The sequence below is a fragment of the Mus caroli genome, unplaced genomic scaffold (genome assembly GCF_978045245.1).
Source record: "Mus caroli unplaced genomic scaffold, Mus_caroli_1 scaffold_16, whole genome shotgun sequence".
Classification (NCBI taxonomy): Eukaryota; Metazoa; Chordata; class Mammalia; order Rodentia; family Muridae; genus Mus; species Mus caroli.
The window spans coordinates 38245830-38273238 of record NW_028227271.1 but is presented as its reverse complement, the minus strand read 5'-3'; the positions used below and the strand labels follow the sequence as shown (position 1 = coordinate 38273238).

The following is a 27409-nucleotide window of genomic DNA, read 5'->3' as shown; positions in this document are numbered from 1 at the left end:
CAGGTAATTCCAGATTCTGTCAGATTGACGACTCTACAATCACAAAACCTGTTTAAGTATGGGCTTCATCCTTGCTGGTTTGTCCTTCCCTGTCGGCAAGGGACAAGTCTCACATCTCTTACGTGTACTTCCCTTCACTCGTTTCTATGACTCACTCGAGAAATTGCTTCTATTCTCCACCCCCTTCCTCCAAGGCCTTTGCTAATTCAAATTCTCTTTTATTCCAAGTTGACTCAAAGAGTAATTGCCCTCAGGCCTTCCTGCTTACTTCATCTTCTTTATCTCCTCCTCTTCAGACTTCACAATCTTATTTCTTAAGCAGAAAGTTGGCACTACACTCCAGGGTATAGGTCTGCAAACCTAAGTGTATAGTTACATCATCCCATATGCTATCCAGCAGCATTAGCTCAGGACTTAGTAATATACTCATTACTAATTCTATAGTAATTCTATAGCAGAATTCTATGTCTATTAAATGAGCCACTTTGGAAACACAGTATTGGACTTCTGGACATTGCTTTTATTTCTCTAAAGGGGCTGTGGCCAGAGTATGTTATGTGTACTGCCCACATTAGAGATGCCCTGGCTCTAGGGTTGACCCAGATTTGTGACTCCTAATAGACCCATTAAGTAGAATATTAATGATACCCAGAGCTAAGAACAGGGTTAGCCAAGTGTTCAGAACTTGTTCGAAAGAAGAAGACCAAGTCCTGAGGACTGTCTCACTTTGAAAGTTACGGGAAGCCCCAGAAGGAATGACATTTTCTTCTGTCCCCAGAGAAAATGCTCAACCATCACCCCAGATAACCCAAGTGCATTTCAAAGGCATTGGGCTTTCCGACACAAATCTGGCAGTTAAATAGATCCGAACGGGAGCCTGGGTAAAGTCGCTACACTCAAGGCTATCGGCCTTACCCTCACAGTCCTAAAGTGACCTTGCAGTTAAAACAGTCAGCCTTCCTGCTGCCCACTCTGCAGGTAAGGGCAAAGCCAAGCAGTCACCGCTTGGGGGCCGAGTTTAGCGCTTGGGGGCCGAGCTTAGCGCTTGGGGGCGGAGCCTCCCAGTGGCAACGCGCTGACGTCACGGGCGTGGGTCGGCCCACCGCGTCGTCGACGGGGCGCGGATCACGGCCGGTGGTCGCTGTACCCGGTCGGCGTCCGCTCTCTCGGCAATTCGTCCTCCGCCCCGACGAGGCGTCCGTGGCCGGGCTTTCGCAGTCATGCTGCGGTCGGCGCGGCTCGCGCTTCCCCTCTGAGTCCCGGGACGGCGGCGAGCGCGGCGAGCTCGGGTCGCCATGCCTACCCGTGAGTGTCGGGCCAGGCCGGGCGGGCGGGCAGCGCCTCCAGGAAGCGCCGGTCCTCCCTGAGTTAGTTTCGCTTAGACTTCAGCGTCCCGTGGGCGGGGAGCGCGGGATCTCTGTGCACCCTCGGGGAAACTGAGGCGGGAGCGTTACGGGAACTGACGGCGGCCCGCGGTGACGGCGCGGTAACGGAGATCAGTGCGACCCGGGAAGCCCGGGCTGGTCCGCTCGCCGCGCGGGCCCACCTGGACTGTGCCCCCAAGGTCGAGGCCTGTGCTGCTTTAGTTTGAGGGACTTAGGTCCGAGGGACAGACTGGAGCCCTCCCTGCGGCCAGAGGCCGGGCTGCCCCAAAGTGTGTCAGTCTGACTACTTCTTGGCTGACTTGAACGCGGTTTTGGCTTGCCCGCCTGCGGTGGGACCCGGGCTCCACTCACAGCAAGCATCCCGGCTGTCCCAGAGGGACGATAGGTTTCGAGATGACCCTGGTAGTGGAGGCTTAGAGAGAGAAACACTTGTACTACAAGGTACTACAGTTGCTAAGAGTGACCCAGATACTCACGCTGAAGCTTTAAATCATGTGGCCCACATTGATTACGTGCTAACTGGGTGGCTGATGCTGGTTATGGGTTTTTGAGGGTCTTTGCAAGTAGTGCTCTTTTAAGTGTCTTACCATAGGATGTTTAAAGACTTGTGAATGTTTTTCTCGGAATTCCTAATTAGCCCTGCATGGTTTCTGTAGACATAAGTACGGAATTTCTAGGCAGCTTCAAATGCACAATTTCTTCTAGTGTTGGGTAAAGATTTCTTTCTGAATAATAGAATGATTTGCCTCAGAGCTGTGTCAAACCTTTCATCATAATGTAAAGGTCACTTTGACCCCTCAAATACCAAGTGTGTTTTATTTTGTTTGCACGTTATTCTGTGTTTCTCATTTTACATTTCTGCTTGATTCCTCCAGCCTGGAGGTATATTCTCTGTATCTCATGTTCATGATCATTATTGCCAGTTTATTAATTCTTACTCTCATGTTCTGTTATTTGACTATTTGGAATTAGCACCGTGCCAATCTTCTTCTGGGAAACGAAAGGGGAGAAAGATAAAGGACATCAAAAGATGAGACTGCATATGGACTGTCTTGGTAAAATTCCCATTAAAATTCTGCAAAATCATCAAGCTTTTAGTTATGTGCTAGCATTATCTAGTTTCCTTGAGACGATGCTGATAGTTACATTTTTAGGATGTTTGATTTATTTACTCTGTCCAGTGAGTTTTCCATGAACTCCCATGTCAGATTGCTCACCGTCAATAGAAGGTCAAGAGAAATGGTCATGAGTTATCTGTCAGTTTGTTGCTGTGCATCTCCTGTAATCCAGGGGAGATACTGATGTGGACAGAAGTTCAGCTCTGAAATGGTAGCTCTTGCTTTTTTTCTCCTGATGGTCAGAGCCCTCAAGGTGTCCGAGATACTTCAGTGGGCAGGAGTGCTTCTTAGATGTCCCGTGTCTAAAGTAGACACTAAATGTATAAACAGAGACTGTGACACAGCCAGTCACTGTATTATGGTATTATGGGTGCTTTTAGGAAAAGAAATTAATTTTTTTTTAAAAAAACATCGTTATTTAGATGTTCAGCCAGTTAACCGTTAAGTGTTTTAGCTAATGAAATGCTGTGTTTTTCTACAAACTGAAGGGTTAAAGAGGATCGCTTTAATCTCGGGTTCTAGAACTCTGCAAGCAGCTCACAGATAAATCATTCTATTGTTGTTTTTGTTGTTCACTTGGAATTGAAATGACACTGATAGCAGAAGCCACCTTCACCTGCTGGAGCCACGCTGGCCAATCAAGTGTGTGCCTAAGGAGTATTGTTTAGTTGGAGTTGTCTAGTGAGCCAAGAACTCCTTGAGGAAGCATCTAGAAGGATGTCTGCCAGAAAGGTCCAGCACAGAACAGCTCCTGTCCTTGTCATTCCATGTTTAGTCTGTAGTTGGCTGGCTGACATCAGGGCTCTCATTAGATGATTTTTTGTTCAAACCTAGACTGAAGTTTAACTTTTAATGTCAAAGGCTTTTGAGTTGGAAGGAAAGTTTAGGTTTCTTAATCCAATCTTTTTATTTTTGAAGATCAGGAGGCAGAGGCACAGATTTTTTTTTTTTAAATCACAATTTCATTTTGTTTTTAGACAGTGGCTCATTATATAGAGCAGGCTATCCTAGAACTTGTGATCCTTCTGCCACTGCTAAAGGGTTGTGGAAGTGTAACACCATGTATGGGTTTTAGTAAGTCTTGATGGCTTCTTGAGGTCATAAATAGAGAGGAACCAGTACTTGGACACATATTTGGCCCCTTTACCCAATATCTTCATTGAACATAGATAATGTTTATTTGTCTTTAGCCAAAGTTGAATAAACTTTTTGTTTCTGTATAAGCTATACTGACAAAAATGTAAGCTATGCCAAAATTCTATGAATTTTTTTGTAAACTTCAAGAGACATTTGCTTATAAAAAAGTTGATCATTTGCCCAGACTTCAGCCCTGCCTCAGGAATCTGGGAAGAAGGCGGGATTCTGCAGGTGCGCTAAGCAATACTCCATTATAAAGGCATGGATTTAAAGTCTAACAAACTGCTTTTATGGAAGGGGCTTCTTAATTCATCCACATCTTGTGTTTAAAAACAAGCCCAATAAGATGTGCTCTTATGTATGAGAAATTATTAGATATTAGCTGGGAGAATTCACTGAACTGTTTGTTGTTTGTTATTAAACTGTTTTCGGTGTGTGGCTGATGCTTTCTTTTGACACTTAGATATCATTGCTATTAGGTTAGGTCTGTTAGACGGTGGTAATGTGGGTGCGACCGCCGACTGCCTATACTTGAATAAGGCTAATTATATTTAACTGTTATCACTGTCTTACAGACGAAGTGCAGAATGAATCCTGAAGGATGGGTGATAATTGGAGTTTTTAGAAACATTACATGTTGTTTTAGCTTTATATCACTGTGACAAACCTGCAAAAAGACATCTTGAGAGAAGATTAAACTTGACTCATGGCTTCAGAGGTGCCAGTCCAGAGTCCACTGAATCCATTGCTGTTAGACCTGTGGAAGTATAGAAACATGGCCAGAAAGGATGGTAGAGGAAGGCTCTCACAAGAAAGCTGTTCACCTTTAACAGCCAGGAAAGAGAGACATAGAGGAGGCTCCAGAGGCCCACCCCACAGTTATTTCTTTACTTTAGTGCACGTGTGTTCCATTTGCTACGTTAAAGCTCACTAGCTAGCAACCAAGCCTGTGCTCTTTAGTTTTACCAATTTGACAGAATCTGGAATCAACTGGAGGACAGGTTCCCGAGCAGCATACTCATGGGGAATTACCCTGATTGGGCTAAATGAGAGGGAAATACCAGTCCACTGTGGGTGGCATCATTCCTTTGCAGGGAATCCTGGCTTGATAAATTAAGGAAGACTGCTGAACTCCAGTATGCATTCATCATGCTCTGCTTTCTCATCATGCATACAATATATCCACTGCTTCAGACTTCTGCTGCTTTGAGTTTTCTATCATAAAGGACTATACTCTTGAGTTCTTGAGCCAGAATAAACCCTTTCTTCCTTGAACTGATTTGTCAGACTATTTTATCACAGCAACAAGAAAAGAAACTGAAGAAAGCTTTTTAGCAAATGAGGTCAGTGGGCATTTAACATTGAGACCCATAGGACATTCAAATGCATTCATGTTATTTGGTTTGGAGTCTTGATGTTCATTCATATTTATTTATATTATCGTTTGTCCATGTTTCTCCCCTCCCATATTTCCTTCTTTATCTCTCCAGCCTTCTTCCTTCACCCAGAGTTGTATTTTTGTATTTTTTGTTTTGTTTTGTTTTGTTTTTGTTTTCTTCTCACAGGATAACTTTTACCTTGATACTGCTTTGATTGCTATTTGAAAGACTTCTTTTTCTTTTTTTTCTTTTTCTTTTTCTTTTTCTTTCCTTTTCTTTCTTCTTCTTCTTCTTCTTCTTCTTCTTCTTCTTCTTCTTCTTCTTCTTCTTCTTCTTCTTCTCTTTTTCTGTTTTTGTTTCTGTTTCTGTTTCTGTTTCTGTTTCTGTTGTTTCTTTTTCAAAAATAGGGTCTCTGTATTGTTGGCCGGCCTGGAATGTACTTTGTAGACTTGGATGGATTCAACTCAGAGATCTGCCCTCCTCTACCTTCTAAGTGCTGGGATTAAAGACATGCATCCCCACAGCACATGAACCATAAGCTTCAATAAGTTCCATTCATGAGTAAAAGCAGACCTGTTTTAAAGATTATGCAAATGTTGAGATAAGGCTGGAGGAGGTAGGAGCCAGAAATGGAATAGTTTCATTTACTCTTGTAGTGCAGAGGAATGGAATAGTTTCATGTGCCATTGTAGTGCAGAGAAGCAATTAAGGACTGAAAATATGTTCACAGCCACAGTGGCTATTTGTAGGCATACTAGCACTTTCCAACTTACTGTTTGTTTTGTTTTGTTTTAATAAAGATATGTTATAATCAGATTTTTTACCAGATTTTCCGGGATGTTTTTGAGATGGAAGACAGTGCAGATGTCTGCACTTCATACTATAAATGAGAATTTTCAGCCTTTGTACCATTGGTCCCTTGGACCAGCTATTTTGGTGGTGGTGGTGGCTAAAGGAGGAAGTGGTAGCAGGAGCCTATGTTTTATAGAATACTAGCAACATCTTTGGCTTTTATCTACAAAGGCCACCAGCAGTACCTGCCTCCCACCAAAGACCTCCACAGTTGGAAGAACCAAAACTGTTTACAGACATTACCATATATCCCCTGGAGGACAGAATTAAAATTATAACCTCAAAAGAACTGCTCTAGTTCTAAATATTTAAATATTACAAATCAAGCTGTGTCCACAGCCTGTTCTGCTTTCAAACCATTAGGATGTTCAGCCCACCTGTGACCTGAAATGACTCCTTAACCCAGAGGCTGAGACAGCTTCTAGGCCTGTTCTGGTCAGCAGTGATCTACTTGAACTTGACCCTAGAATTGACTCTAATCAGGTTCCTTCAGGGACTAGGGATGTATAGCACCTCCCTTGCAGTATCTCATTTTTTTCACCAGCATTTAAGGAATGTTTTATGTATTTCAGTAAACTGTCTGAATAATTGGGCAGATGAGAGGAAGAAGCTAGTTTTCTGGGGGAAGTCAGTTTCTACTACTTTAATTTTGAATGGGCAACTTAAAAGCAAGACCAGTGGAAGCCAAGTTCCTCTGGTTTTCTAGGGTAATAACAACAACAATAATAACAGCAATAATAATAAGCTATTATTATTGCTGTTGTTATTATTATTGCTAGTTGTCCCTTACCCTTCCACATACATAAAAGGAAAAAAATAAATAAAAGGTCCTTTGTGGTTTAGTAGGCAGAGCTAGGAGCTGAGTGTGTGAAATGAAAAGAAATATCATGGTTGAACTCTGACATTGGATGATCTAGTCGTCATTTAGTATTCTTCTAGTAGTGTGATGGGCTATAGTTGGCAAACCTCATTCTCTACAGGATAGCATATTTCTCCTTAGTCTAGTGACTGTTTATATTCTAGATAGTGCAATTCTGGATTTTAGTAAAGATGGTACCATTACTCCTGTAGTTTTAGAGCATCTCTGTTACACCCTGAGTGTTCTTGTCTGAATAGCATTTTGAATAGGGGCTCCACTATATGTGTGTGTGTGTGCATGTGGGTTTGGGTGTGTTTTAATTATTTCTCTTTTTTTACATACTCCATTTTTGTATGACATTAAGGTTGCCTTTTCGGGCTTTAGGCAGGAAATGGTCAACCTGTTAGTCTATGGTAGTAGGAAAATCTTTTGTGGGTATTATTATTGAAATATTATGTATTATAATATATAGTAGAAGACATGAGAAGGCCCAGTTGGCCACCAACTATTTCAGGAAAGATGGCCAAGAAGATAGGATATCAACATTTTATCCAGGTTAAACATCTTATATATTTTGCTAAATGAATCCTATTGAGAATCTAATGAATATCCTGATGATTCTTCCTCAGGAAAATGAAAAATGTTACCCCAAATTTCTCTATAGTTTGAAATGACTTACGACACAGCAGAATTTGTTAGAAAGATCAAACAGATCACCACAATGGCGTGAAGTCCATTGTTACTCAGCAGAAACATGCCGTTCTCAGTACTCCGCTTTTGCTTTTTTTCTGCTGAGTTTTACATATTTTCCCCAAATATTTTAATTATGTGGCTGAATCTTCAGCATATTTTTATAAAAATAATGTGTCAAGAATTATAACTCAAGAATCACTTAAGACAGTCGTTGAGCCATGAGGATATTTAGTCCAGTTGGCAAAGGGGCAGCTGAAATCAGGAAGACTGTGTACCACTCATCTGGATCATGCTTTGCCTCTAGAACCCAGGCTGTCTGAATCGTGAGAGTGTGCTCACTACATACATCCCATTCCTCCACGACAGAAAGAGTTGAGGAGAGAAGTTTGGTAGAATCACGGCTAACTCAGGAGCTAAGATAATTTATTAAATTAAAAACTGACAGTTTTATTTATACAAATCTGAAGGTAAAATACTACCAGCCTTATATAGTTAAGAGTACACACTTATATCTGCTATCCATTTTATTAATAAAGAATTGCAGATTAAAAGCTGCTGGGGATTGGTTCTAGTGCTTTGATTTAATTCTGAATCTTTGTGTCCAAACAGTGAAGGTCCTTGACCCCTATTGGTTTTTGATCGATCAATAAAGATGCCAGTGGCCATTGGCGAGACAAAGGGAGATGGAGTGGGACCTTTAGATATGTGCAGGCTAGGAACTGGGAAAAAGCAGACAGAATTGCCATGACTCAGGGGAGAGAGATGGATCAGATTTAGAGCTGCAGAGGGAAGATCATCTGAAACATAGGAGGGTAGGGAAAGTGGTCCCAGAAGGGCTGACCAGAAGCATCTTAGGCAACAGAGACCAGTGAGCCTCACAGAAGGTAACAGGGTAGCAAAGTTAAAGGTAGATTTTAGGAGGTGTTGAGCTAGGAGTACAGGAAGGAAAAGTATGCTAGCCATGGGAGGATTAGAACTGCCCAGTCTTTGAGTAGCCAAGACATTTCAAAAATATGCTAATATATGTGTGTGTGTGTTTTCATTGGAGGATCCAAAGAGTTCCTGGACAAGTGGCTGAAAGTGCTTGACCTACTGGGAGCCAAAGTGGAGTAGCTAAACTCACTGCTACAAAAAGCCAAACCATTTTTGGTTTGATAGGTTGTCAGAACAATAATATATGGAGGCAGTGAGGTTCAATACAAATGCTAGAACTGCAGATTGGTTCAAATTTCTTTGGAAAGCAGATTAAAAATGTATTATCAACTGGTCTAGGGTTTATATCCACTGGCCCAGTGACTTCTAGGAATCTATTCTTAAATGAATTTTTTTAATTATTTATTTTATTTATTAATCACTTTATTTGTTTACATTTCAAATGTTATCCCTCTGCCCGGTCTCCTTCCATGAACCCCCACCCTCACCCTCACCTCATCCCCATCCCTTTTGCCTCCCCTGCCCACTCACCCACTCCTGCCTCACCCCTCTAGCATTTCCCTTCTCTGAGGCATCAGACCTCCACAGGACCAAGTACCTCCCCTCTCACTAATGGCAGATCTGGCAGTCCTCTCTTACATATGTAGCAGGAGCCATGGACTGGCCATTGTTTACTCTTTGTTGGTAGTTTAGTCCCTGGAAGCTCTGAGGTATTGGGTTAATTGATATTGTTGTTCTTCCTACAGGGTTGCAATCCCCTTCAGCTTCAGTGCTTTCTCCAACTCTTCCATTGGGGTTTCCGGGATCAGTCCAAAGGTTGGCTGTGAGTGTCTGCATCTGTCTTAGACAGGTGCTGGCAGGACCTCTCAGGATAGTCATACCAGGCTTCTGTCTGTAAGCAGGTCTTACCAAAGAACATCGAGATATTTTTGCATCAAAATGTCTGTGAAGCCGGGCGTGGTGGCGCATGCCTTTAATCCCAGCACTCGGGAGGCAGACGCAGGTGAATTTCTGAGTTCGAGGCCAGACTGGTCTACAGAGTGAGTTCCAGGACAGCCAGGGCTATACAGAGAAACCCTGTCTCGAAAAACCAAAAAAACAAAACGAAACAAAACAAAAAAATGTCTGTGAAAACCTAGAAACTTGTTTCCAGTAACAGGGAATTGATACATATAGAACATCCTTTGAAGCCATACAGTGGTGGCCCACGCCTTTAATCCCAGCACTTGAGAGGCAGAGGTAGGCAGATTTCTGAGTTCGAGGCCAGCCTGTTCTACAGAGTGAGTTCCAGGTCAGCCAGGACTACACAGAGAAACCCTGTCTCCAAAAAACCAAAAATCAAAAACAAGAAAACAAAAAACCAAAAAAACCAAAATATTATGCATTAATTAAAAAGAATACTCATGAAGCCACGCTATAGTAATTCCAGCCCTTGGGACACTAAACTAGGATTTGAGGCAACCTTAGGCCACATAGTGAGATCCTGTCTCTAATCAACAAATTAGACTAAAATAACACCAAGCAGACTTATGTACAGTGTTTTACCCATAACACAGGCTGAGCTGAAACTAGCATTCCCACTGCCTCAGCTTCCCAATTGCTGGGGATTATAATTGTGTACTAGTATGCCTGGGGAATTTGTTTTCTTAATTTGATTTCCAAATTTTCTACATTAACACTCTATAATTAGAAAAAAAAAAGAGCTTAAGGTTATAGCCTTAATGCAACTTTTTCAAAACCGAAAACAAGACATTGGAACTACTGAACAGTTTCTTCTTGTAGCCTGCAGACTAGGAGAAAAAAACAAACAAACCAACCAACCACATGGTGTTAGCTACATAGGAAAGCGGTGCCTGGCATCTGATTGCTGTGAGATGCTCAGAGATGTGAGCTTCAGTGAGTGCTTTGCCAAGGTCGGGCAGTGTGTTGGTGAACAGGAAGCACAGGAGGGGGCAATCTATCACTTGTCTCTTCTGATTGAAGTGTTTTATGCTTTATTAAGTAGTGGTTTTAGTCTTGAAATCCTGAACAGGTGAGATGAGTCACTGTGGGGGAGTTCATTTTATGGGAGTTGATAGTTTTTTGTATCTTCTTTGGAATGAATGTCTATTGTGGAGTGAATACAGTTTTAAGCAAGTGGGATCACAAAGTGAATGTTGGCAGTTCCTGCTATGATTAATGTCAGACCTGTCAAAATTCTGCCAGGCTCATTCAGTTCTTGAAATGAGCCAGTTCTTGAGGATGTTCTGAAGGAAATAGAAGCTAAATAGTATTTTTATTCTTTCCATGGAAGGCATCCCATTCCTCTTTGGCACCTTTGTCTCTTGCTCTCTAACTCTAATTATTGTTGGCATAATTCTATATTTTATTAAGAAATGAACCACTCTCTCATTGTACCTCTGAACTAAATTTATCTATTCTAAATTTAGCCATTAAACCATTTGTTGCATGCCTTCAGGAGGAATTATTTCTAACTGCCATCATTTCCCCTCTTACTTGATGAGTTATTTAACCTCACCTTTTCTCTTTACCATTTGCACTCCAGTAGTTTTCTGGATAATGGTAAATATTCTTCACATGTGACTCCCTAATGGGCATTTTTGAGCAGATGTCTTGATAATTCACTACCTTATTTTTGGTGCTCCAGTTGCAAGTTAACTTTAAGTGGCTCTCACACCTGCTGAGTAGACTGAAGTACAAGGTACCACATTTGCTGTTATGATTCCTGGGATCTCATGAACATGCAAAACACGCTTGATTAGCACAGGTCCTGAGAAATGAGAGGAGTGCCCCTTTTGTGACATCTAACTTAAATTGTTGGTTTTAGGAACTTAGTTAAAAGGGTTTTGTTTTGCTTTGCTTTCCTAGATAATTGACTCAATAACTGGGAAAAGATAGTATCTCTTAAAAATTTGTAGATGCAATATTATATTTATGTAATTGTTTGGTTTTAGAGGCAGAAATACTTGTTAATGTTTTAGGACAGGCATGTTGGCAGAAAAGGATAGTTACTCAGGACTTAGGTTGACATTCAGAAGTTCATTGTCTTCAATTTGCTGAAGCAGATGGGTAACTTGTCCACTCCACCCTAGCATTTTTAATGGCTTTAGAAAGGTGAAATATACTTGGCACAATGGACAGTCTTAGCCTTGTAACACAGCACTTCACAAAATGGAACTATCTAGATCCCAGAAAGAGATGACAGATAGATGGGTCAGTTCTTTTCATAGTGACTTTATTTACGAAACTCCATTCCCTGGTGTGGCACAGGATGTTTGCTGCTTTTAACCCTCATTGACAGGCAGAGGAAGGGAAGCCTGGGGTGCCTCTGAAACATGAGTTTTCAAAATGCCCCCTTCCATGCCAGGTGTAATAATGTGAAAAAGGTGCCAAAGACATTGAGCAGGTGGCCCACCCAGCGTTGATTAGAGTAGCTTTGCTTTTTGGTTTTGGTTTTGGTTTTTTAATCTCTTATATGTGATGTTCTACATTCAATTTCTGTAGGAAAGTGACATTGACTGCTTTTAAAAAGTAGATAGAAAATACAAGATGTTTAGAGTCAAAAGCTCATGAACTCTGAGGCAAAACCCAAAGCAATTTAGCTGATGGTGTCTCACCTTTTTGGACTACCAGTCTCCAGGACTGAATATATTATAGCTCTTCTATGTAGTTATTTCTGTTACAGATGATGCAAGTGTGCTAGTAGATCCAGGGATGTTCTCTTTCAATTTTGCTTTTCTGGTGGATATGTTAGGGACATACTTAATATTTTAATGCCTACATTTGCATGGCATAGACTAGATAGTGAATGCAGGGTTGGATAAAGAAGACCCTAGCTTCAAAAAGGTTATACCATTTATTATGCACATGCAACATAAAGGAGATTAAAAAAAAAGCCTTGAGAATGGCTGTGGTAGTTCAGGAGAGAGAGTATCCATGACACTAACAGAAAGATGAATAGACAATACTTTCAAAAAGCAGAGCGCCTTAAATGATATGACAGAAATAGTGAGCATACCAGAAAGGCTAGCGTAGGGGAAATACTCAAAGTAAATCATAAGAGTGGGAAAATGACCGTGCACAGACACACACACCCACACAGACACACACACACGGGGGGGGGGGGGAGGTTATCAATTCTTTTGTTCAGTGTCAGATAGATATTGTTATAGCTGTTGTCTTTGGTAGAGGAGCAAAGTCTAATGGGGGAGCACAATCTATTGGGGAACAAAGGTGTGTTTAGCAAATTTATCCTAACCAGAGAGTCACATGAGGGTTTGTACTTGTTTTCTTTTTTTGTTTGTTTTATTTTGTTTTGTTTTTCGAGACAGGGTTTCTCTGTATAGCCCTGGCTGTCCTGGAACTCACTCTGTAGTCCAGGCTGGCTTTGAACTCAGAAATCCACCTGCCCCTGCCTGCCAAGTGCTGGGATTAAAGGCGTGTGTCACCACTGCCTGGCAGTTTCCTATGCTAGTCAGGCTATCTGTTTATGGTAGCTTTTGAGTAGTTCAAAGTAGCAAGAAATAGTAGTAGCGACATTCTCTTACAGTCTGACCTGATATTATGACAATCGAGAAAAAATTTATGGAGCATCAAGGAAGGTGTTTTAAAATTTTGAACTTCAAAGTAGTTGTCATATTTCAGGCCCAATACATGTAATCCTATACTTCTGTTCTTAACTGTCTTGCCACTGCTTCCTGTCTGGGAGAAGAGACTGTCAAATTATGTTAAGTGTATGCAGACTGGTAGTTGGGAAGTTTGCAAATAGAAGTTAGGGCACCTCAGTATGTGTAATCTAAAGCAAAGTGTATAGAACCAGACTACTAGTAGCTTATTCTATTGCTGCTGTGTTCAAGCTTCATTGCATTATGTATTTGTGAAAGAATGGAGTGGTTTTCAGGCAGCAAATGGCTGTGTGCATGTAATAACGTTCTTGAGGAAAGGCTTATTTCAACGACAGAATTGAAGAGTGATTAGAGACTTGTTGTCTGTCACTAAGAGCATCAGTTTGCTTCATTGAGACCTTTTTCCTACACTAATACTGCTCTCTCTTCCTTCCCTGTGAGCTCTTCAGGGTGGTGTGATGTGGTGATCAGGATCTTTTTGCTGTTTAAACTGTGTAGATGACTGCTCTTGCTGTTGGGTCTTCCCTGATAGGTATAGTAGCATGTAGATAAAATATGGAAAGATGATGGTAGTTCCCAGCACCATGGGGAGGGCTGAATGTAATTACTGGTACTTTAGCTGCTCTGCTTTTGCCACAGTGGCAGCTGATTCAACCACTTTGACATTTCTGTCTAAAGTTGTCCTGTGACTCAGTCAGTGTTCGTAAGTGCTTAATGGTGTTTGCACAGGGGTGAGATGATTTTCTATTGATCCTTTCCGTTTTTAAGAGTAAACCTATTATTTAAAATTTAAAAAGTACCACAAATACTTAGTTTTCTAGATTCTTTATGTATAATTCCACAGAAAATAGGTTGTTTGCTTATATCTTTACTTTCAGACTTGAGAAATTTTAGCAATAGATTGAAATCTTATGGTAGTATAATATGTTTTATGATCCATTCCAAAAATATTGATTAGAAAGTTTCTTTTTACAGTCTTGTTTGTTTGTTTGTTTTTTGTTTTCATAATATAACATTTTGCCAACGTCCCATCTTGACTGGGTGAGGGCTCCTGAGGAAGGGGCTTCTGGGAGCTGCGAAAGTAGCAACTTGAAGTCAAATCATGGGTTACATAGAAGCTGACGGCTTAAATTCTGCTTGAGACAGCTTTCCAGACTCCCCCACCTCCCTGAGACAGCTCTCTCTTGCAATTCCAAAAATTCTCTAGATAGCTCATCTCTTGCAGATCAAAAGCCCAGTCTTTTATTTACACATCAATTCAGTCATTACACCAGGTTCCTTTTTTATTTTCCCATGAATCAGCATTCCTTAATGACTCCTTGAGTTTCTTAGAAAGAGACAGCAAACACATTTTTCTAACATTGCAAATGAATTCAGAGATCTGCCTGCCTTTGTAAGCACAGACTATGAGCTAGCCGCTTGGGGTCCTGTCCTGGGATTACCATTTCTACCATGCTTGGGTACAGCCTAGCTTTGTCTCAGGCTGACCTTGAATTTAGGAATCTACCTACCTTTGTATTCTGACAAACTCATTCCAAGTGCAGCCGCCTCTGTTCTTTTAGATCTACTAAGTTCCGTATACAGTTCATATTGCATCCTTATATTTTTCATAGTTGAGAAGTTATATATTCTTGAACTGAAGTTTTCAGAGTTCTTTCCCACAGGCTTAAGGACTGTCCTGAAGGTGTCAGCATTTACCATTTTGCTGAGACATTAGCCACACCCTTGTCTCTTGACTTGTGCTATCTGTGATTATCATGGCATCATTAACCTTGGCAGAGGGCATTCTTAAAAGGAAGAACATGAAAATACGGACTGTATTATGCAAACAAGCCTTAAGGCCCCAGCAGCCATCAACACTCATGGAGGCCCACACCCTGCTGGCTCTGTTCCAGGGGCAGGAAACCATGTTACACTTGTCCCTTACACATGGCCAAGCAGGACTCTGTAATATTTTTATTAATCCTTAGGGAATTCCATAAATTATGTCTTGATCATGTTTACCCCCACTCCTGCTCCAACTCTTCCCAGAACCACTCTACCACTTGCCACTTAGTGTTGTCATCATAGTTGTTGTTGTTGTCCTCTTCGCCAACCTCCTCTTCTTCCTCCCCTTCCTCCTCCTCTTTCTTATTTAGAAGAGAGTGCCTCAAAGCAAATATCCTTGTCCAGTGGCTCCTAATAGTCTATTCATCTCCTTCCCTGCTGTTCCTTGAGCCTTAAGTGTAGGGGTTACTTTGTAAATGTATATTGACCCTCCTACCCCATAATTAGTTTATCTCTGCATTTTGACCACTTTGGCTTTTTTAATGTTCTCTGATGCAAAAAGCTTTTTTTATTTTTTATTTTTATTTTTAGGTTTTTGGCAGTTACTCCCAGAATACAAGTGTCTTTTAAAATATCCTGCCATGGTGGTTATTGTTGTGGTTTGTTGATGTTAGGGCTGGATAAAATTACTGATTTTTTTTCAGTTTGCAATTTGCTTGGCTCCTCCCGAAACTATAAGAGAGAGTTCTCAGTGAGGAAGTCTTCAGGCCAAATCCAGATTGATTCCTTCAGATTGTTTATCTGAGGTGTGTGGTCTCTTCAGCAATAGGGTGTTACCTTCATTTCTGGAAGGCATTGAGAGTGACAACAGTGTAGACTGTCTGGGGCATTCTCTTAGACTTCCTTCATCAACAGCTCAGAAGGAGCCTTTCCATGCCTGGCACTGGATTGTTTGTTACATATCCTTATTATTGGAGGGTGGTATTTTTTTTTGTTTTTTTTTTTTGTTTTTTGTTTTTTGTTTGTTTTTTTTATATTTTTTTATTACATCTTTTCCTCAATTACATTTCCAATGCTATCCCAAAGGTCCCCCATACCTTCCCCCTACTTCCCTACCCACCCATTCCCATTTTTTTTGGCCCTGGCGTTCCCCTGTACTGGGGCATATAAAGTTTGCATGTCCAATGGGCCTCTCTTTCCAGTGATGGCCGACTAGGCCATCTTTTGATACATATGCAGCTAGAGTCAAGAGCTCCGGGGTACTGGTTAGTTCATAATGTTGTTCCACCCATAGGGTTGCAAATCCCTTCAGCTCCTTGGGTACTTTCTCCAGCTCCTCCATTGGGGGCCCTGTGATCCATTCACTAGCTGACTGTGAGCATCCACTTCTGTGTTTGCCAGGCCCCGGCATAGTCTCACAAGAGACAGCTATCTCTGGGTCCTTTCAGCAAAATCGTGCTAGTGAATACAATGGTGTCAGCCTTTGGATGCTGATAATGGGATGGATCTCTGGATATGGCAGTCTCTAGATAGTCCATCCTTTCATCACAGCTCCAAACTTTGTCTCTGTAACTCCTTCCATGGGTGTTCTGTTCCCAGTTCTAAGGAGGGGCATAGTGTCCACACTTCAGTCTTCATTCTTCTTGAGTTTCATGTGTTTAGCAAACTGTATCTTATATCTTGGGTATCCTAAGTTTTGGGCTAATATCCACTTATCAGTGAGTACATATTGTGTGAGTTCTTTTGTGATTGTGTTACTTCACTCAAGATGATGCCCTCCAGGTCCATCCATTTGGCTAGGAATTTCATAAATTCATTCTTTTTAATAGCTGAGTAGTACTCCATTGTGTAAATGTACCATAATTTCTGTATCCATTCCTCTGTTGAGGGACATCTGGGTTCTTTCCAGCTTCTGGCTATTATAAATAGGGCTGCTATGAACATAGTGGAGCATGTGTCCTTTTTACCGGTTGGGACATCTTCTGGATATATGCCCAGGAGAGGTATTGCTGGATCCTCCGGTAGTACTATGTCTGGGTTAAATCTGGGTCTAGATTTTCGGTTGTGTTGGGGTGCCCAGGACTAGGTGGGGTGGGAGTGCTGCGTTCTGATGATGGTGAGTGGTCTTGATTTCTGTTAGTAGGATTCTTATGTTTGCCTTTCGCCATCTGGTAATCTCTGAAGCTAGCTGTTATAGTTGTCTCTGGTTAGAGCTTGTTCCTCAGGTGACTCTGTTAGCCTCTATCAGCAGACCTGGGAGGCTGGCTCTCTCCTTATTTTCAGTGGTCAGAGTATTCTCTGCAGGCAAGCTCTATTCTTGCAGGGAAGGTGCCCAGATATCTGGTGTTCGAACCTGCCTCCTGGCAGAAGTTGTGTTCCACTCACCAGAAGCCTTAGGATCCCGTGGGGAATCCTGTGTGGGTCCTTGCGGGCGTCCGGAGACTCCTCTGGCAAGGCACCCCAATACTCGAGTGGACTGGAAGGGACTTGTGCCCCTGCAGAGGCCGGGTTGCCTGCTTCCCTAGTTAGTACAGTCTCAGGTTCCGCAGGATTGGATTGGAGCAGATGCTGTGTTCCACTCACCAGAGGTCTTAGGATCCCGTGGGGAGTCCTGTGCGGGTCCTTGCGGGTGTCTGGAGACTCCACTGGAAAAGCACCCCAGTGCTTGAGTCGGAGGGTGGTATTAAGTGGCAGAACTTCAATTAAACTACACATAGCCCCCCCCGCCCCCCAATACTGTAAAGTAACCATAAAATAATAGAATTCTCTTGGCTTTTTCAAACTCCTTAATGTGATTTATCCCTTTATCTTATCTCTTCCTCTGTGTGGTCATTCCTTCTTCAGTTTAGTTTTTATATTCATTTTTATCCCTGCTCCCCACTTCAGAGCAACTGTATCATGAGTTGGTTATTATAAAAATCAATCATTTGTATAATCAGTGGCCACAATGTATTTATTATAAGAGAATATGTGCAAATTTCAGCTTTTGAACTTGTGAAAGTATCTTCTAACATATGTATCATCTCCTGTAGGGCTTGAAAGACTGTTGCTGTAGCTCAGTGATAGCTCCTGCCTAGTATAGATAAGGTCATGAACTCAGTCTCCTCACTGAGAGAGAAAGAGAGGGTAGCTGGGGGAAGGAAGGGAACAGAGGTAGGGAGAATGAGAATATTCAAGGTTTCTGTGTTTGAGTTGGAAGTATGGGGAAATATATCAAACTGAACTTGAAGGTTGAAATTATGCTTTTGTTGAACTTTTCCTTTAGTTAAGCCTGCCCAACAAATTCTGTGCTATGTTTTTTCCTTCCTAATTTAAATTTAAATAATAGAGATATTTAAAATATTTTACTAAGATTAATAGTTGAGACCCTACAATACAATTTAGGCAGACATCTTAATCATTCAGTTAAAAGGAAAATCTTTTAACATATGGTGTAGATGCTGTGGGTGTTCTAGAATCTATAAGAAGAATCAGTGCTGTTGGCATATTAAATGTATTTCTTCTAAGAATAATCTTGGAATTTACAAATACTCCCACAGATTTAACACCTTTGTTACATTATGACTAACTAGGAAATAAAATATTGTTGAAATTTAAATAGTCAATTAGAAAGCTGTTTTGAATTTTGCCCAAAATACCTCATATTTTATTTGTCAAATATTCATAGGATGTTTAGTTAAAAATAACGTAACCCAGCCTCCTCATCCTGGCTAGACTTATGAGAAAGGCATCTGTGGATGGTCACTGTCTGAAAGGTCCCTTGTGCTCATACTTGGGAAGGGTTGTTTACCCTTAATTCAAGGATTCCTTTCTCAAAGCTCTTTTACCTGGGTTTATTTAACTGGACACTCTACTTGTCTCCCCACCCCTCCTTTTTAAAAAAATGCTCAACTAAAAATCTGCAGAAAAACTCAACTCTGATTTTGGCTCTATCAAGTATTCATTGTGGACAGCAGGGTAGCAGTACATTGATGCTACGTACATATTTGTAAAGTCACAATAAAGATGTATTAGAAAAGAAGAGGTTTTAAGAGATAGCATTTACAGCATATAATTTGAAAAATTAGCCACAGAGTGTACCTGGGTTTAATGTGTAGTAAGACTGTTTTTTATGTTACTCATTCATTTGGTCTCCTTTTCCCAAAGTACATTAGTAGGCTTGTGAAAATGAAAGATTATTAAATTTCAGTTCTTCAACATCTCTTAATTCAAAATATTTATGTCTGGATTTAAAAAAATCATATCGTATTTTTTTTTAGTTTAAAATCTGTAAACTATTCATTTTCAGACTACTGTAATTGCGACTTTTAATGTGTAGACACGGAGAACTAAATGGAGTCTGTGTCCTTAGGTTATAGTAAATCAAAGGATTCCCACTCTATAAATAAAATGAGCCTAAAGCTTTGATGGACTTGTATGTGGATGGATTTACTCACAGAACTTTTGTGAATGATTTGTATAAATACATTATTTTTTCTGTTTGACTTGAGACATTCTTTCAGTTGAACTATGGGTGGGAAAGCCTTAAGATAGCTGAGGTCCTCAATGGCCTTGGCCATTTGAGGTACTGTGCAGTGGTAGGATTCTCTCCACCTTTTCCTAAGAGGTGCCTGTAACAAGGATGGTTGAGTTTTGCTGCAGCTCTCTTTCTGATCCAGCACCCAGGTGACTTCCCATAGGAGCAAACTCCTCTCTTCTTGCTTTTTGATAGTCACATAGGTATCTAGGGCCAGAATTGAATTTGTAGCTTCTCTGCCTGTTCCTGTGTTCTTACATCTGTAGAGTTATTATAGAATCCAGCCTAACGAATAGTAGGAAAGAAACGATCTTCTCTGGAAGCATTAAACTCTGTAGTCTGGTAAATTCTCTGGTAGGCTTTTACTTCTCATTTTGCTGCTGTCTTCTGCATGTTTGTGTCCCTGGAGAGCAATGGCAATGATTGTTTAAGCTTTTGTAAGCTCCCAAATACTTTAAATGTGTTGCTTTACTCTTCAAATTAGACCGTATAATCCCCCCTCTTCCCCAGGCTATCTCAGGATATCAGTAGAGTAGACAGCCATAATTAAGAGCACAAGTTAACTAATCTACCACACCTAGTTGTATGCATGACTTTGTACAGTGTACCATTTTGTCTCCTTATTTGTGAAGTTTCCTATCTTAGGGTTATTCTGAAGATTAAGTAGGGAGAACCCAGATGTAGTGGACACTCAGACATTTGTTGAATGCAATCTGAAAGAATGAGGCTGGGGGATGAAGGATAGATAGGAGCTGGGATGTCTGGGTGGATTAGGTTCTGGAGCCAGTTAGAACCCCTGAGACTTTACTTCTGTGGAACACTGACTGTACTGATGCTGTGTTAGTGTATCATGGCTGCTGTAACCAAGTACCACAACCTGAAGAGTTCAAACAACAGCCTTTTTTTGGCTAGCAACTCATGGACTAGAAATCTGAAATAAAGGTACAGGCAAGATTGGTCATTGTGAGCCCTATGAGGGAAGTAGCTGCTGAAGGCCTGTCTCTGGTTTGTAGGTGGTTATACTCTTGCAATTCTCTCCTGTGTGCCTGCCTTTAAATTTACCTTTTTCATGAGAGTGAACACTAATCAACTGGACTACAGACCACCTTGATGGCTTCATCTAATTAGATGACCTTTGCAAAGACCTAATCTACTAATTTGGGTACATTGAGAAGGACCAGAAGTTAGGGGTTCAATATAGGGATTTTAGAGGAAGACTTATCCCATATCAAGTGTATTTCAGATGCTTAGTGAAGCAAATTTGTTTGCTCAACAGTGCTTTTATTTATTAAACTTTGGTATGAACTGATGGTATAGTTATTTTTTCTTTTTCTAAAGTAGTATATATTTATTTATCTAAGTTAATAAACTATATCTAGTATATTTGCTAGAATTGAGCAGAGTCCTATTTTCTTGCCTATTGCTTTGTTTCCTCCTAATGGAATGGGAAAGGAATATATAAAGTTTGACTGAAATATCAAGAAATGAATGTAATTCTCTGGAGGCCAAGTTAACTTTCTGGAATTTGAATTAATTTCAGAAATGCTATCTTTGTATTATGTACAAAATTTAAGTAGAACATTTAAAGTATGAGTTGCCTGGACCTCAAAGAACCACAACCAAGTGGCTTAAGACAAAGTCAGGTCCAGACAGAGTTGTTGGCATTGTTCCTGAAGGCTGAGAGAAGCAGCTTTTCTTGCCTTCTCCAGGTTCTGGTGTGGCCAGCAGAGCTTGCTTGGCAGCACATCTCTTACACTTCACCTTTTCTCTCATGTCTTTATTTTCTTTCTCCTTGTAGGGATAGCAGTCATTAAATTGAGGCTTCTTAATCTAACATGACTCACCTTAATTTGAGTGCATCTATCTGCAAAAAGCCCTATTTGCAAATAAAAGCAGAGTCCCAGGTATTTTTAAGGGAAACAGTTTCAACTCACAGCAGTTTTCATTACTTTAAAATTAGCTGTGCTTCTAACTCCTCATTTTTTTGACACAAACAATGTGCTTGAGCTTGGGCCTTTTTTGTAAAATATAGTTGTGCTTTCTGCTTTTAAACTTTGTCTTCCTGTTTCAGCAATTTTGTTGGAAGCTATGTTAATCTTACAGTTTTCTTTCTTTCTTTGTAGTCCTTCAATGGTAGGTGTGCTCTGATACGCAGTACTACTAGCATATTTATTTTGTATAAGCATTTTTGTGTTTTCTATGTGAGACTGTTACTATAGTTGTTAATGTAGTTATACTTTAGAGCTGTAGAAAGTTCAGACTGTGGTGAAGTTATTACTCTTGTACAATGTATTTGATATGGGAAGAGTTCCCAGGATACTAGCTTATGTGACGTACAAACCACTTCAGAACTCACTGAAATGCTGTTGAGGAGATGGCTCTTATGGTAAGGTGTTCACTGTGCTGAGTTTGCTGCCTAGCACCCACATCAGAATAGCCAGTTGTCACAGTATGGATTTGTAATCTCAGTTCTTGGGATGAAAATACCCAGATTCTGTGTGTTTCATGAATGTTCATTGAGTGAGACAGCTTCTTTAAGCTGTTTTTTTGGTAGGAATAGATAACTTATAAGCAGGTTGAATGAAAGCAAAATTGTAAATTCATTTTCTTTGGTCCTTTAAATTAAAGAAACTTGTTACCAGCTATTGCACATACACGTTGTATTTTATTTTTGACGTTATCAATAGGTATATTTTTAGCTGCGATTGGGATTTTATGTATTTATCATGATTTGCTCTGAGAAGTAAAATGCTAAATTTGAGCAGAGAGAGTCTAGAGTCAGAGGTGTTGATATATACCCCAAAGACAAGACACTGTCCCCTTGACTTTCTCTATCTTGCCCTAACTGGACATTAAAAACATTTTTTTTTGAAGCTAATGGGTTGTTTCCTCACCCCACTTTTTAAAATTTTTTGCTGGCTAGTATTTTCAGTGATTGAAATTGGTGCTATTGGTGCTTTGATGTTTAATATTTTCATGTTTTTCAGTTCCAACATAAATTTTCTATAGCCTTTGCCTTTTCTCTGTTTTTCTTTTAAATCATGGTTCCTAGCTTTTATCTGAGATAATTATAGACCACCTCTTCTCTTTAAACATATCATCTCCGCAGTGTATAGTAGTTTGAGTTAGAGAAAAAAGCCATTGTTTACTTAACTGCTATAAACAGTTACACTCAGAAGAATGTAAAGTTTTTTAATACTTCTAATAGTGCTGCCAACACTTTGTAGAGGACATTAATATACCCACACACACAATATCACACCAGTTTAGTTTTCAACTATGTGCAATCTTCTTACCTCCTTTTTAAAAAATATTTTTTGTTTAAAAACACTTGATTATGATGAACTTATAAATAAAAAAAAAAGCACACAAGAAAATTAACCACCTACTTACCTCTTGACACATATGGCTTACTCTCTTTGTCATGACTGCTATCCAAGCATATTTGAAGTTGGTCTGTCACTTTTCAGGGTCCAAGGACATGCTCTCAGGATTAGGAGAGAGCCACAGTCTGCACTGGGTGCGTCAGAGACTAGCAGCTTTTCTGTCCTGGCCACAACTCTGCTCCAGTTTCTGTGTCATTCACTGGATCCCTGCATATTTGTTTGCAGACAAAGCTGCATCAGATACATTGAGAAGGAAATTCTATTTTCTTATTTTAATATATCCATTAATTTTTCCCAAATGGTGGTTTCTGACAGTTTTCAAATAAATTCTGTTGTGTTATTTTCTCAAAGTCAGGATTATTCGGTGTTTTATTGCTCTTGTCATTGGGTACCTCTGATATTATTTTTAAAAATCTGAAGTTAGTATACCATACAACACAGTTAAATGTAGATATAAATCCATATGCTTACTTCCTTTAAATAGCGTTTCTAGTACCCAATTTTATTTTTAAACTAAAATTGCAATAATATGGAGGGAAAGTTGTTGGATATAGATCAATAACAGGCTGACTAAAGAAGAAAAGCTAACTTAAAAAAATGCAGATGGCATCTGTCTCAGAACAGTTTGAGAAAGTAAGTGTGCAGGAGTTTTCTATAAGCTTTCCTGCTGTAGAGCAAGGGATTTCAGTGCCCTGGAGGCCATCTTCTGAACAGAGCTGGTGCCTTACTTCATACATTGCACTATTGCCCTTTCTACCTATAAGAGGGATGTGCCTTGGAATAAAAACCAAGTGGTGAAATCGAGACAGAAAGGAGAGGTGGTGCATAATTACATGTGGAAAGACTTGTAATAAAATACTCCTCTAATGGATTACAGTCGGGTTTTAAAGGGAACACACTCCTGAAGGTAATACTTTGTTGCCTTTCCTCTCCTATGACCCCACGTGTAGTCGCCCAATTCATCCCATGCTTTCTTTGGGACTGTTCCTTTCAAGGCCATGTCCCTAGAATATGCATTTTGATTTTCCCTGGGCCACCCTTGCATTCCCGCTTGTTCTATTACTGTGCAGTTGTTTCACTGCCTCATGATTCCTGTACCTCAGTCCTTCCTCACCAAGCCTCACATTCCAGTTGAAGTGCAGGGTCCTCAATGGGACCTTGCTTGACTTGAGCCATAAGTATTTTCTTTCTCCTCTGAGTTTCTGTGGCTCTCATGACTGTGTAGTCCATCTGACACTCATATCTCTTGTCTTCACGTTTATGTCTCATTTTAAAGCCTAAGTTTTAGCCACTGTGTCTAGTCTAGTCTAGGTTACCTTTTTTATTCCCATAATTCTTGTTCTTAATGTAGTATTATTCTTAACGTATGTATGCATGTGCATTGAAGTGGAGTCATAACATGAATATAGTCACAACAAGAGAGCAAGAGGTGTACTGGGGCATGGGTGAATCCGACTGTAAGGTCACTGATTTTGATTGCATGAGGCAAACAGCCTACTTTGACATAAGCGAATGACTAGCGTAAGCACTCTCTTCTAAAAAGGTTTTGGGTATCACAGAGATCTTAAAGTGCTGATGTTTTTAAAACTTCAAATAAGAAGTTTATCCCTTTCACCTTACTGAGTTTATCAGCCTGGGATGTTAACAATTGCTCAGCTGACAGTCACTTGTTTTCTAGAGAAATGATTGTCTAGTGATTTTTTTTAGAAAATCCTATCTTGTAGGGGGAGTAGGTTTTATCATTACTGACTTGATTTTTAACAGTATATAGCAGCAGGTATTAAATACACTTTAAGAATCAGTTAATTTTGAGTCCTTGTTCGTTTGCTGAATAACATTTTTGTCAATGCCTGCTCTATGCCACACATTCAACAAGAGCTTGAGGGACTAATGTTCTACTGGTAAAGAGACATGCGAGTAAATAAGTGCAGCAGTATAGGTGTCATGATGGAAACCGTTTAGTTGGGCACATGAGTTATCATGGCCTTTCCCACTGCAAAGTATACATTGTAGGGCTTGCAAGAAGGCTGTTGGTAAAGTACTGAGTCTTTTGCTTTTTAAATAATTTATTTTATTTTAAACTCTGCATATGTTTTTGTGTGGGAATGTGTACATATAAGTGCAAGTGTTCAAGGAGGCCAGAGACATTGGATCCCATGGACCTGAAGTTACAGACAGTTGTGAATTCAGGCCTTCTTGAAGAGCAGTACACACACACTCTTAACTGCTAAGCTGCCTCCCAAGTCCTGATAACCTAAGCTTGATCCCAAGAATCAATGTGAAAATAAAAGAAGACAAAAGACTTGTGGCACACATGTAATCTTCTTTTTTTGTTTTCTGATTTTTTGAGACAGGTTTCACACATGTAATCTTAATACTAGAGAGGATCATAGGGGTTGCGTGGCCAGCTGTTCTAGCCACCTTGATGACATCGGGACAGTGAGAAACCCTGTCTCAAAAGAAAAAAAAAAAGATATAGAGGTAGGCAGCACCTGAGGATCAGCAACTGAAGTTGTCCTCTGGCTTCCACATGCATGGTCATAAAGGTACACCTACACACACAGACATATAACCTTCATATATACACAGGAACACATAGCAAAGCAGTCTGAAATAAAATAGCCTTTACATATATCAGTGAATTCTTCATATGTTACATATAAGAACTGAAAAGGCTTATGTATTGTTTAACAACAGAAGAGCAAAAAGACAAGTGTTATACTAGATCTTCTGATAATGACAAGTAGTATGGTTAGTGTTTGCCTGGTCATGTCCTTAGGCTCAGATTGTACCTAAGTATGTCCACACAGTACCAGAATGTAGTGTGTGGCCCTGTTTATTGTTTTGTTTTGTTTAAGGGTGGAGATGTTGGTTTGCTTTTGCTGCTGTTGTATTTTGTTTGTTGTTTGTTCTGTGCCTATTCCTCTGAGGCAGGGTCTCTTCTTGAACCTGAGGCTTATGTTAATAGGCTTTCCTATTAGAGTTGTGGTTACAAGGAAATGCAGGATAACGAGCTTGGTATGTAGGTGCTGGTATTTAAAACAACGAGCACAGTTAACTGCTCAGCCATCTCCTCAGCCTTCTGACTCTGCATCGGATCATAATTTTCTGTTTCTAGTGTGTTGAGTTTCATTTCCTATTCCTCTTGAGCCATCCAGACATACACTATAGAAAAATAATAGCTTTTAAAAGTTATTTCTGGCCGGGCGTGGTGGTGCATGCCTTTAATCCCAGCACTCAGGAGGCAGAGGCAGGCGGATTTCTGAGTTCGAGGACAGCCTGGTCTACAAAGTGAGCTCCAGGACAGCCAGGGCTATACAGAGAAACCCTGTCTCGAAAAACCAAACCAAACCAAAACAAAACAAAACAAATTTCTGTTTTTAAGTAATATAATTGCATATGTCCCCATCCCTCCTTCCAAACCCTCCCATATACCTCTCCTTGCTCTTATTTATATGCCAAAATTTAATTAATTAAAGATTCATATGTTTTGGATTCCATTTACTCAGCATTTTTGTTTTGTTTTGCTGCTTGTTTATATGCATAGTCTCTTTGCTTTTCCAAAGATAATCCTGGGAAAGTTCAAATAGACATGACTAGGGCTTGAGTGAGTTTGTTGGAAGGGATTAGAAGCTAGTATCTGCAAGAAGGACTCATAAGGAGAAAGGGCACAGGTAGGCTCACTTCTTATTTAAATTCCAGAAAGACATCTCTCTTAAGTAGCTATATAGATGTTTTAAGGTCTTACTGAATGCTAATTGGTCTTCGCAGAATTCGATAAGGATATTATCCAGTTCTGAATAGCTGTATCTTTAATGTCAGCAGGAACTTAGATAAGCCCCAGCTCTCTACTCTCTGTTAATTAATTAGCAGTAAAACGAACCAGATACTTCCTCACTAGTAGGCTACAGGATCATGAAGCAGGAGGATGGACTAGAAAACAGTCTCACAACATGAAGGACTATGTCCAGGTGCCTGCCGCTGAGCCGGAGAAGCCATATGAGTTCACCTCTCCAGGAGAGTCATCCCCATGGCTTTATCTGAGTAGGTCTAGGGCTTCTTATCTACAGGTTTGCCGTGTTCATGTGTGTGTGTGTGTATGTATGTGTGTGTGTGTATACATATATATATATACATATATATATATGTATATATATATATATATATATATATAATTCTCTTATTTGACTACTTAGAATAGTTGCTTCTGTAATTTTTATTGCCATATGCTTTTTAACTATATATTGCCTTTAATCTAATTTTACAGAAACTTGAGTAAATTGAAATTTTTTAGTTAATTTCCTATGCTGTGTTTGGTTGTTTGATTGTTTTTTATGAGTATTTTCATTTGTGAAAGGAATTTTGCTTGAGGCTCTTCTGAGAAAGTGTTATTTCCTAAAGTGGCAGCACATTCCTTATCTTTGAGGTGTATGATGTGTCACTGTGGTAAGGTTTGTTGAAAGAAATTGGTACATGAATTAGTGTGGCAGTTTCTGTTTGAAGCCACCAGGTCTGGTCTGGGATTATAGGGCCCTTCACCCTTACTAGCTTTGCACTTTGGGGTAGATGAGCTGCTGGGAGCACTCCCTTGCTGTAGGTAATGACTTCCTCTGAGACTGGCTAGAGGAGTCATGCTGTGAAAAAGCCCTGAGTACTGTGCTATGCAGGTCATGTTCTGAGCATAGCGCCTACCCCTCCTTGTTCTTGCTCATTATTGAAGCTGTGTGAATCCTATATGACATGTATTGATGTATTTATT

At 40.2% G+C, this 27409-nt stretch overlaps 1 protein-coding gene across 3 annotated transcripts in view; it reads left to right on the top strand.

The window, feature by feature from the left end:
- Window positions 1-1090: 1090 nt before the first annotated feature.
- The window catches only part of Efr3a (EFR3 homolog A), an 86228-nt gene continuing 59909 nt past the window's right edge, over window positions 1091-27409 (top strand). Inside the window, exon 1 of one of the 3 annotated variants that reach the window (XM_021182859.3) lies at window positions 1091-1305. In XM_021182859.3, the coding sequence (XP_021038518.1) occupies window positions 1296-1305 (10 nt within the window). In that variant the 5' untranslated portion in view covers window positions 1091-1295. Of the gene's footprint in view, window positions 1306-2421; window positions 2441-27409 lie in introns of those variants that run through there. The other 2 variants (XM_085831344.1, XM_085831345.1) reach the window with 2 other exon arrangements.